Source organism: Microtus pennsylvanicus, chromosome 15, assembly GCF_037038515.1.
Source record: "Microtus pennsylvanicus isolate mMicPen1 chromosome 15, mMicPen1.hap1, whole genome shotgun sequence".
In the NCBI taxonomy this organism is placed as follows: Eukaryota; Metazoa; Chordata; class Mammalia; order Rodentia; family Cricetidae; genus Microtus; species Microtus pennsylvanicus.
In genome coordinates, this window is record NC_134593.1 from 28918834 (window position 1) to 28931353 (window position 12520).

The 12520-nt window shown below is 49.1% G+C and overlaps 1 protein-coding gene across 3 annotated transcripts in view; it reads left to right on the plus strand.

Moving 5' to 3' along the window:
- Positions 1–12520, plus strand: part of Loxl2 (lysyl oxidase like 2) — a 79982-nt gene that overhangs the window by 39969 nt on the left and 27493 nt on the right. For all 3 annotated transcript variants that reach the window (XM_075949209.1, XM_075949211.1, XM_075949210.1), the window contains exon 4: positions 10509–10720. In XM_075949209.1, the coding sequence (XP_075805324.1) occupies positions 10509–10720 (212 nt within the window). The remainder of the gene's footprint in view (positions 1–10508; positions 10721–12520) is intronic.

Sequence of the window (12520 nt, forward strand, 5' to 3'; positions counted from 1 at the left end):
CTATAGAAACCCACTGAACAGGTATCTATTCTTTCTGATGTAGGCTGTACCATCTCGTCTTGCTGTTGGCCCTCAGCGTCAGACCCTGTAGCTGAAGGCATGGGTTCTAGTCTTGTGGAGACAGACTTGGGATTGTGTCCAGAGTGGCTGATTCTTCTCGGATCCCCTGATATCGTACTATAATTAAACATCCATGTGGCTCAGTGTGTAGAGACAAATGCACCTTGGGTCAGTCATTGAAATAATTTTTAAGTAAAACATTTTACAGGAACAAAAGCTGACATATGCAACTTGGATATTTTTAAATCCAGAAAACGGGGCTCCCAGCAAACCTCCCAGGACCTCGGAGCCTCTTGAACCTGGACACTTTGTTTCCTGTCTGTGGTGGGTGGAAAAAGCATTAGATAAGGAAGGATGACAAATCCAGACATCTTTCAGTGCAACCCCGGGACTGGTGCAAATCCCTAGGTCACGTGCTTGTACCTCCAAGGCATCTGCTGGGGCCTGTGGGTCAAGAAGTGTGTGAGTCTGCCTTACACATTTCCTAAGGGCTCTTTTACAAAAAGCAAATAAGGGGTTGGAGGTGTAGCTCAGTTGGTAGTGTGCTTGCCTAGTATGCTCAAAGCCTAGGGTTCAATCCCAAGCACTACATAAAACTAGGTGTGGTGGCAACTAAGTCAGCAGGATGGACTAAAAATCCCCAGAGTGGAGTCTATTCTGTGAGGGATTCCCTGAGCCTCGGTATCACCAGTAAAACAATGATAGCCCAGGACATCGTGAGGGGTCAACAGGGGGATGCTGCAAAGCCAGGAGAAGGCCATTTATGTCCCCCGACTCTACAGGCTCACTTTCTTCTGGAAAGATGGCGGGGCCTGAAAAAAACCCTCTTTTCCTTTAACCACAGCGCCTGGGCAAAGAATCCAGGTTTTTATTAGTCACTGTCCCCGCCAGATGTTTCCATGTCTCCCTCCCAGCAGCTGCCTTATCTGCCTACATCTGGAAACCCGGGGAAAGGCCTCTAGAGAGGCTTCCAGCACGGTGGGCACTTCCCAGCTGGGCGGTTTCATTGTCTCAGATCCCAGCACCGTGCAGAGGAGCAGAATGTGCTGGGTGGTTTAAGAAAGGGGTCCATTTCCATCTTGCTATACTTTGGGAGATTCCATATAAACCAGGCTCCCCAGCTAATTGCAGGAGAGCTGAACCACTCCCCTGCTGGAAAAGAAAAGGTGACAATGACGCTTTGTACCTAACTCTCAGGAGAGGAGTGGAAAAGACTGAGTAGGGCACCCTCTGATGGCTGAGCTCTGGAGCTGGGTGTTCCGGAGTTATTTTTCTTTCCCACTCTGGCAACATGCATAGGAAGATGTATAGGGCCTTACTCTGTGCTCGTAGTCTGTGCTCTGTCCCCTGAGAGCCTCTCTATGTAGCGGGGACTATTAGCCACCATAAGGTACCCAGGAGAATAAGCTCTAAGGTACCTTGCTTTCTCAGCCGAAAATAGGTCATCATGTCTGAAAAGCAGAGAGTATTTATGTGGCAAAAGCAGAAGCAAATATTTGAAATAGCACAGATCCCAGCAAATCTGGAAAGCTGGTTCTGGCTAGCTGTCCACGCAGCCCTTTGCAAAGCACAGATACCTTAGAAAGAGGTGTGAGACGAAACAAACGCATACAGCATTGCTGTTGTTAGAGCGTGCAAGCATTATACTTTGCTTCAGATGTAACAAATGAGCAGTATGTGTTCCAGCTTTGAACATGGTGGGTTGGGCTGGTCCACAGAACGGTGGTCTGGAGAGAAGATTAATGGGGGAGGTAAGTGGGAAGTTAACATCCGGGAATGGGCTAAGTTGAGTGAGGACAGCCACTCTGGGTATGCAGCGCTGCTGTCTGGGCCTGGAGGACAGTCTGGTGACGTGAGCATGGCAGGCCTGTGGAGTCTCAGCTGGCTCTGCCACCTGCCCTAGAGTTACAAACGCCATACTGGAAAATGAACACTGAATCTCTCCCACGTCCTCACAAGGCTGTTGTAAGAAGTATCTGTTCGTTTATTCTCCGTGTGCGTGGCCACGGAGCCCTAGGCTGGGCAAGAGGATGGAAGGAAATGATGGATAGAGTCATGCCCTTCTTGAGCTCAACGTCTAGCGGTGGAGAAAGATGATTTCAAAACGTGTTGTTTTGTTGCCATGGCAACGATTGCTATGTACAATCAAAGACATGTAGTGTATAGTCTGGCCCAGCCTAGGACTTGCTGAGCCTGTGGCCTCGGAACCCAGGCAAGGCCAGAGAAGCTCCTGGGCCACAAGGGTTTGGTGGCGGGAGCAGGTGTCTCGCCGGCTTCCTGCCCACAGCAGGGCTGGCCTAGACTCTAAAGAAGCCTCTGTTACCTGCTCACATCCTTCCAGGCTGGAAAATGAAAGCTTTTTCCAGCAGCGGTGCAGAGCTCCTGATTTATAGGAGGTCCAGACAGACAGCCGGCTTGTTCCTCGAGTGGCGTCCGTGTGAGTTCAGCTCTCGGCACCATCCCCACTGCACCGCCTTCCCTCCCAGGGCAGCCTGGAGCCGAGCTGAACAGTGGAAACCACAGACATGAGCAGGGCCTACTGGTGCAGACCTTGGAGCCCAGCTCCTTGGCAGGCTGAGGTAGGAGGATTGCAAGTTCAAAGTCTTCATGGATCTACAGGGTGAATCAAAAGCTGACCTAGGCAACTTAGTGATACCCTGATTCATAACAAGAAGTAAAAAGAAGACTAAAGGTGTAGGTTAGTAGTGGTAAAGCATTTTCTCAGCAGGTCTGAGGCCCTAGGTTAAATCCCCAGCCCCACAAAATGAGAAAGGAAATCACAGAAGTGAAACCAGGCAAGATGGTGCACACCTGCAATCCTCAGTGAACTGACACAGGAGGATGGCGAGTTCAAGACCAGCCTGGTCCATAGAGCAAGAGAGATTCTGTCTACAGATAGATAGACAGATAGATAGATAGATAGATAGATAGATAGATAGATAGATAGATAGATAGATAGATAGATCATACGTACTTATGTACCACAGAAGCACCTTTCTTCTTTCCCTTTGTTCCACGGTCCCAGTCAGAAGTCAGTGATAAAGCTAGATAATGTTACTGGCAACTTCTTAACCTCTGAGTTTCTGATTCGATCGTGAGCACTGGATAATTATAATCTAGGCAGATTCTTCTACTGTAGCAATGTCTAGAAGCACTCACAGACAGCACCCACCTCCCCAGTCTCTATAAGCCGGTGCCAAGGGTCAGGTTTTGTGGGGTAATTCAGCTCGTAACTGTGTGTCAGATTTTGAAAGGGGAAGGGAATGAAGGGGTGTGTGTGTGTGTGTGTGTGTGTGTGTACATGTGCATGTGGAGGATGGAGGACAACCTGAGATCTATGTCTGTCCACAGGTTCCCACAAGAAATGTTTGTGTTGTGACAGACAAGAGGCAAGAACTGCCTGCCTACTTATTTTGCATTATACAAAGACTAAAGAGTCAAATTATTTTCTTGGCTTTAGTGCCCAACACATTTTGCTAAGTTGCACCTTTGTTGCATTTTTTTCAAAACCTACCATTGACTAATTCCAAAAAATGTTTTTCTGTGTTTGCTACTACTAAGAACCTCATGCATCAAAACAATTGCTGTAACTCTAAACAATGTGCCTGGCTACTGCTGCAGACCCTGCCTCCTGGGTTAAAATCTTTATTTTGAGACAGGGTCAATTTCTCAGGCTGCTTTTGACCTCTCTCTAAAACCCAAACAGGCCTTGAACTTACAATCACCTTGCCTCGGTCTCCTGGGTATTAGGATCACAGGCCTATGCCACCAGACCTGTCAAAGGGTAGAGGCACAGCTGTGATCCAGTTGGGTGATAAAAAAAATCATGTGGAAAGAGAGAAACCAATACAAACCAAGGACTACATGAGGGCATCAGAAAGCAGATGTGAGATATTTGGGGCATGCTGGAGAGATGGCTCAGCCAGCAAGTATTTGCCTCACAAACGTAAAGAACCAGACTTGATTCCCCAGCACCCACGTAAAAAAAAAAAAAGACAAGGCAGCCCGTGTTTATAATCCCATGCTAGGGGGTGGAGACAGAAGGGTCCCTGAATCTTGTTGGACAATTGTTCTAGCTGAATCAGTGTGGAAGGATGCTTAAATGAAATCCCACACTAGCTCAGAATTGAGAAATTGATGGTTATTATTTAGGGGTAAACTCACACATCGGAATCCTCTGCTTGAATGGAGAACAGAAACCGAATCCAGCAACCAGAAAGAGGGGCCAGAAAAGAGGCCGAATGCGATCTCTACATCAGTATATATAGTAGAAGAGGCCACGCCCCAGTGGGCGGGAAACCACTGGCTGTAAGACTTCCTACAGCAAATCAGCAGGTTTTAGGTTCAGTGAGAGATAGAGTATGAAAATATCAGGCATCGACCTCTGGCTTTCACACACCCGGCAGCTGACATACACACACACACACACACACACACACACACACACACACACATTCATGTAAATAGATTTTCTTAAAGACTGAAGAGATGCGTAGGGTTGAGACGGTGCTTCATGAATGTAATAACACCTCTGTCTCTACTAGAATCTTATGACAGCAAACAGCTTGTATGACTGGTTGACCTGTGCATCTCAGGGTCTTAGACAGGGCCTGGTACATAGTAATACTCTATAAACACATACAAAGCAATAAGTGTATCTGTGAATCAATCAAGCAATTGATGACTCTTTGACCCCGAGCATTGGCTGGGGAGAATTGCAGGGACTGGCTGAAGCCAGTGACCTGGGGAGACACAGGAAGGTATGACAACTATACTGTGGTCATTGTGAATGAATGTGGCCATGCACTGGACCAGAGATGGGGTGTGGACCGGATCAGATCTGAGAAGACGTCTAGGGGACTGAGGTGGTAGAATTTGAACGGCCTGTTTAAATAGCCACAATTGCCCTGCATACCTGTTTGGGCTACAGAAGTGTAGATGGGAAAACAATAGACAAGAAGAGGTGTGGCCGGGGCTAAAGGGGCCGTAGGAGTGAAGAAGAGAGAGTAGAAGGAAGGACGAAGAAACCTTGGTCTGCAGAATTGGGCGGGTGGGACTCACTTGATGGCTCGCTCTGTCTGTGTAAGGAAGGATTGTGGGCATCTGTGTTGTGTGGTATGAGATGTTGAGAAAGGTCGGGAAGATGAGTCTCAATGCGACAGCCCACTTCCAAAAGAATAGTCAAATAAGGCATGCTGTGGGCCTTCTGAGCAAGATGCAGACGCTTGTTAGCAGTGGAGGACAGACCAAGTGATGGGTTTACCAACCAACGGTGCATCCCAGGAGGATGTCGATGACATTTCTTCCACATCTGCAGCATGACTTCCAGTAAGAGCTTAAATCATGGCTTCTGGAACAGAAGGAAGAGACAAGGCACCCGGCTAAGATATGCCTGGTTCTGATGCCTACAGAGAGGCCATTTGCTCTCTGCAGGGTCTCTGGTTACTCCAGAAAGGTGTTGGCTGCAAGTTGTGTGTCACCTCGCTGTGTCTCTCCTCGCATGGTACCCTGAGGCAATTTCTAACCAGCCTTTCAAAATGGATGATTCCTCATAGGCAGAGATCCCAGAATGCCACATTCCACAATTTACAAGTCACCAACAGATGCTGTGTTTGTTAAATAGCCTTGTGGCATGAGCCTGGGCGTCACCTTCCTAGCATTTACTGTCCTTCCACAAGCCCAGCAGCAACAGCATGGCTGGTCCCTGAGCTCATTGTATCTGGGTTTCCTCTCCTGAGAGTGCCTGTTGATCACTCACGGGGCCTCCCTAAGAGGTAGGAGAATCGTTCTGTGTGGGACAAGGGCAGGACCCTGGAAGGACAGCTCATTTGGAGTACTGGGACATAATTGTTTTTGGCAAGAGGACCAGCATTCAGATAAACATTAGTTAGAATTGAAGACATTTCAGGTGATTGATGGGCTTCTGGGTTTCAGAGCTTCATTTTAATGTACAAACCTGGATCATCGAGATGGCTCAGTAGCAAAGGGGCTTGCCCCAAAGGCTGGCGAGCTGAGCTCAGTCCTTAGGGCTATCCTCTGTTCTCTACAGTTGTGTTGTGGCATTCACTCTCGTTCACACACATGTTTCATACACACAAATACATGCAACAAAACTTTAACAAGCCTACATTAAAAAAAAAAGTCTGCTTACTTTGGTATTTCAAACAAATCTCTTTGGGAACCCAAATTCTGGGAAAAAGGAAATCCAAGCACTTGTGGTCATTGAGGGATTCCACAGCAGTGAGATGGGGGAGGCGGTGCTTGTAGGCATGTGCTTCCTAAGCCTGAGGTCTCCCAGGACCTGGAGTGTTGCTGAGCTTGCACGAGCCCTGAGTACGTGCCACCAAAGCTGGCCTGCCGCTTCCTACTGGCCCGAGGACAAGAGCAGCTCACCCCTCACGTCCACTGTCCTCTGACTCACAGTCCTGCTGGGGACTATCTTGAACTTCTAACATGCGCAGTGCCAGGCAGCCCTGGGGGAATCACCCAGAAGTCAGAGTCAGAGAATCTGCAGCATTAGAGTCACGTCAATATTGGGCAAGAAAGTGGTGTGAAAGCAGAGACCCCTCAAGGACCAGTGGTCACTGCATGAAACCTGCCTTAGAGATAGTTCCCTTTTCATTTTGACCTGCTTATTAATAAGTCTGTTAACTTGAACAAGTTACCCAACCTCACCAAGTTTCCTCATGTTTTTACCTATAAGCAGGGCTGTACCATTAGCTGTCCTGTAGGTGGTGTGGTAGCTGAAGAAGGGAATAGATGTAAGGTTCTGTTGACAGAGCCTTAAGGGCAGTTGACCGACACTTGACCAGCAATGCCTTTCCACAGTAGTTGCCATTAAAGAAGAAACAGGGCACAGAGGTGCAAAGAAGTCTGGCAAGGCTCATGAACAACAGCCTATATTTTGTTGAGTGAAAAGTGAACAAGTGAACGAAATGGACAGTATCCATCTTAGTTCCTTCTGAATTACTCCGACGAAGCACCATACCAAGGCACCTTTGAAAAGAAAGCACTTAGTTCGGCTCATGGTTTCAGAGGCTTAGTCTATGGTGGCAGAGAAGCTGTGTGACAGCAGGGACAACTGAGAGCAGATTCAACTCACACCTTGATCCACAAGCAGGAGGCTCCATGGGAAGGGCAAGAGCCTTTTGACTGCCCCCAGGGACACGCCTCCTCCAAGGTGGCCATTTTCCCTAATCCTTCCCAGCTGCTTCCACCAACTGAGGACCAAGTACCCAAACATGAGCCCGTGAGGCCTTTCTCTTTCAAACCACCCCAGTACCACCCAGAAGAAGGACTTGTTTGTAAAGATAGGTGTTGCTATGGGACAATGGTCTTGTACCCTGTCACTTGTATTGTATTGTATTGTTTAATAAAATGCTGATTGGCCAGTAGCCAGGCAGGACATATAGGCAGGGTGACCAGGCAGAAAGTAGAGGTGGGGCAAGGAGAACAGGAGAATTCTGAGAAGAGGAAAAAGTCAGTCTGCAGTCGACACAGAGGAAGCCACACAGAGAGGAAGCAAGATGAGAATGCCCCACTGATAAAAGGTACCAAGCCACATGGCTAACACAGTCAAGAATTATGGGCTACTTTAAGATGTTAGAGTTAATAAGAAGCCTGAGCTAATAGACCGGCCAGCGTGTAATGAATATAGATCTCAGTGTGTTTCTTTGGGGTTGAACGGCTGTGGGATCGGGCAGGACAGAAACCCCTGTCAACAAGGTGTTTTACCTCAGAAGAAGGAGAGCAAAGCCCATTCTGTCTGCTTCCTCTCCTTAAGTGTTGTAGGGATTGAATCCATTTCTCCCCTTCCATGCCTCAGATGCACATTCCACACATACAAAGACACACATGGGCCATCATATACCACCATGAACATATGTGAGCAAAGACCCACATGGCACACACACAGCCTGACCACCATATACATGTCTTCTACACACATGCATAGACACAGTACTCACTCCCTAATACACAAAGACAGATTCAAATTCATGGATACATAGAAGCACAGAGAGATATGCATACTACACACGCATATACATGTACCACTATGCATATACGCAGGCATCGTAGAAATACATGTATGAACTGAACTGGGAGAGCAATGAAGACAGTGATAGCTAAGGCCAACCCTAGGGCTCTCTATCCCCATCCTGAAGCTCACAGATCTGCCAATGGGCCATATCTTGTCCTACATCAATGCAAGAGTTTGGGCAGTTTGGCAGTTTGTGGCCTCAGGCCCTGTGCAGGTCCCTTCTCAGGGCAGCTGCCAAGCTTCCCAGGCAGCTCTTCTCTCTCTATAGTACCATGCTAGGGGTCACGGCTCCCATCCGTAAGCTCGTGCAACTGCTGACAGCCAATGGAAGATCTGTGAATGGAATTATGTCAGCCGTGCCTGCGGTGGATGAGGACAGCTGTAACTTTCCTTCTGGGCATGATGTAGCCACGCTGGATGCCAGGGGCCTCCTGCTGGGGGAAGAGGCAGGAGGGGGCTGGCCCATGGGCTTGGATTAAACCTCAGCCACTTCTTGGCTCATCACTGCCCATGTGTCCAGGCGGCACGAGTCCTGTGGGCTGATGAGGGCTGTAAAGGATCCAGTCTGGAACACATAACGCTGCCCCGGTAGCTTTCCTTCCGCTTCGCTTGGAGGGAACTGGGGCCAAACGTCATTATTCTCAGCCACATACTTTCCACTGCCTTGCAGGACCTGTGGATTCTGAAGCCTGGCTTTGGACTCTGAAGCCTGTGGCTGGAGACAGTAATCCCTGGGCACCCAAATAATGGCTCTGTTCAATCTCTGATTCATTTGCATCCTGGCTGGACAGACAGGGCTCTTGGGTCATTGGAGTCTTCCTTCCAGCTTGGCCCTTACTGGCCCCATCTCTCTGTCCCTGCCCTTGCTCAGGGTGTGTCTCACACAGCACCCCAGGGTGGTCTGAGGAAGAAAATCGAATTACTAGCTTTTTCCTTCGTAAATTTGTAGACAGTAGCGGTAAACCACATTATTCTGCTTAGGGATTAGGTAAGAGGTTGCATGCTGAGTGCTTGACATAGAGTTCCTCGCTGCAAAGCACTGTTAGCAGCTGTTGCTATTATACACCATATTTCATAGTATCTGAGGGTAAATTTGGAGCCAGGGACATCATTAGGGAGAGAGGACTGGCTGGAATCAGACAGGGAAGAGCGTAGGCATCTCTGACGAAGACATCTGTGTGTTAGAGACGAAAAGGAGCCAATTGAGGATCAAGCACAGATCAGGCTTTAAAAAGGACTCTCGGCGGCCAGTCCTGTGGCAGATGGGTGAAGGCAGGGACTCCTTTAGGGACTGTTGCCAAGATATGGCAATGTCTCCAGGGAGGGGGGCAGGAAGAGAGAGTTTCTGGATGGGCTGTGCCTTGGAGAAGCATGAAACGTGTCAACATAACCCTGGGGCCCCTCCCTCCAGTCATTTCTCTCGTTCAGCGTTCAGCAAGCTCCCTAAAGGCCTCACTTGTGCACACAAAGGCATTCCAGCAGAGTGTCAGGGACAGAGGAGCACATCCAGGAGTAGGCACCTCCCCCCACCCTCTCCTCTAGCCTTCTTCTTCCTTTATCAGAGTCCTGCCAGTGAGAGGGTGAGTCCCTCTCAACCCAAACCCAAACCTCTATTCCCACTGACCCAAAAGATTAGAAGGTGGCTTTTTTTCTTTTTTTTAATTGTTTTTATTGAGCTATATGTTTTTCTCTGCTCCCTTCCTAGAAGGTAGGGCTTTCTAAGACATTCAGAATCTTGCCTTGCCATGGCCAAATAATCATCCCCAGCCCTATTTAGCTTACAGCTCCCCAGGTTCGAGGCTCTCCTGCACATGACATGCTCAACACTGGGTGACTTTGTTTCTTTTCCTGCAAGCAGGGCCTCTGGGGGCTTTCACGGGAGGAATGATGTGAGGTGGTGCTCCCGGTGACATCAGTAGCTTAAAGGTCCCCTGCGTGGGGCTCCAGTCTGACAAGCACACACGGACATGTACACATATATACTCGTTGGTATGTTCGCACACACTTTGGAGTGAAATGCAAAAAATCCAGAGGAGTTTGAGTTTCTGAAAAGTCAAAGAATACTTTCTTATGCTTTTATATTTAAAGCCCATGCAGGAAGAATCTACTGCCTGCAGTTCTCTGGTTTCTTGTAGGAAAAAGAGGAGTTTGGGGGCCCCTCAAGACTTCTCTGAGCACTCCAAGTCGTCCTTGGTGCCTGTTGCCACACTACCTCCCGATGTATAGCAGTTAGTAACAGTGCTATGTGCCCACTGGGAATGCTTGGGGCCTTTTGCAGAGCCTGGAGAGAGGCAGGCCAGCAGAACTCAGCCTGTGATCCCTGAGGACGTAATTGTTGTTTGGTACCTGTCCAGGGCTAGGCTCCTATCATAACCTCTATCTTTCTTCTACATCTCCTTCTTCACAGAGCCTAAATATACAGGTGGAAGACATCCGGATTCGGCCCATCCTTTCCGCCTTCCGCCATCGCAAGCCTGTGACAGAGGGCTACGTGGAGGTGAAGGAGGGCAAGACGTGGAAGCAGATCTGTGACAAGCACTGGACAGCCAAGAATTCCCACGTGGTCTGCGGCATGTTTGGCTTCCCTGCAGAGAAGACCTACAACCCCAAAGCCTACAAGTAAGTGGGCAGGGCCAGCGGGGGCAGAGTTTCCTGGGCTCCTATTCTTGTGGGGTCAATGCCAGCCCTAGTGACAGACTGTTTCACTCACTGCTTAGCCTTGCTTTTGAGCAAGGCTTCTCCTATGGGAAACAAGCTAGATGAGGGAACTACAATAGCCACATAGGAAGGCTTACCCAATAAGGAACACAGTTCTCCAATCCAGGGAAATACTACCGTCAGTTCCAGCAGCCACTGGGAAACATATAGGTTGTATAAGGGTAATATATAGGCTTGGCAAGGACAGCACTGAGTTAAGAAATGTTTGGCAAGCCAGGGATATGGTTCAGGGTCTCTTGGCTCCAGGGACAGTTTCCCCATCCAGCTTCTCACCCAGTCTTCACCAGGCAGCTGTGACCTTCTAGGACTGGTACTAGCTCAGTGGGACTAGAACAGGGCTGGCCCCAGGCAGACTTATCTGTGGGTCCTGATCAGAGCTGATTACACAGATGAGCCTGGTCCCTGGATTAATAGCTCTCAGTAGCCTTTTTTCCTGTCTCTCATCAATCTTCTTACAAATGGGTCCTGTGCAGGCCTGAGGCTCTAAGGAAAAAGAAATTGTCAAAGTTGTCCTCAGTCCGTCTGTATAATCTGTCCCTGTATAATCTGAGTTCCCTCGTGGATCTGCCGCCTTCACCCAAGACCCTTCTCAGAAGCTCTCCATGGTTCCTGTGGTGCCTGCTCCCCTTGCTAAGCTGCTGGGCTGACAGGCCGGTGGGCACTCACAAGTTTCAGAGTTTACTCCATTGGTTATGATGCTCCTGGAAGGCAGGCCAGAGTCTGACTACATTCTTCTTTGGTTGTTCCAACATCAGGCCAAGTGAAAGGTCTAACCCAAATGATAGCAATGGGCTATCACACTCTCCTAATCAATTCTAAGTCTTGGGTCAGTTGGCAGGCCCAGAACCCCAAAGAACAAAAGGAAGGACCTGGGTACCTTGCCAAAACCTTCTACTGCTTTTCTCCCAGCTCCCTGCAAAGGGACCTCTTACCTGGATGGCTGTGTGTCAGGAAGGAAGGAATAATCGAATCTTCTGTGGAGTGCTGGGCTAGGTCTGACTGACCCGAGAGTATAGTGTGTTTGTGGCTCACTAGTCTGAGGAGGAGTTTTGACTGACGTCCTTCTCACACGGACCCAATAAACTCCAATCCTTTCCCAGGTTTAGAAAGTGTAGTTAGAATAGACACTGAGCCCCTGGCAGGCTCTCCTAAAAGCTAGCTTTCCCTTAGCTGGGAACGGCCTCTGGGACTCCAGCACATGAACTGTTACAGCCTTGCTGACTTCCATCTTGGCATAAGGCCGTCCCCAGCCTCAGTCATCCGTCTCATGTCCAGGCCTGGGGGCGGCTATGCTTCTTTTCCCTCTCACCTCATCTCGGATTCTCCTGGGCTGGCTCAGCTACCACGAGTGTGAATGAGGATGGGGGTGGGGTGGTACTCTGGCTGCTGGAGGCCTGTGGAGGGTCCTGGTGGGCGGCACATTCCGGAGAGCTGATGTAAGACAGAAGCGGGCTGTCTGGGGAAGCCTGGAGCAGGTCTGAGGCAGCCCCATAAGCTGAGTGAGTTGTGAGGGAGGGTGGTGCTCTCCAACAGCTGGACACAGAGGGACTTTCCTAAGCCAGCGGCGGATCCAGTTACACTCATGTTCCCCTGAGTGTATTCTGCCCATGTGTGGAAGGAGGGTTAGGTTTCTCAGAGGAAGGGACCTTACAGGAAACGGGGAGGGGCAGCTGCTCTGGAATTCATAACAGCCCCCTCATG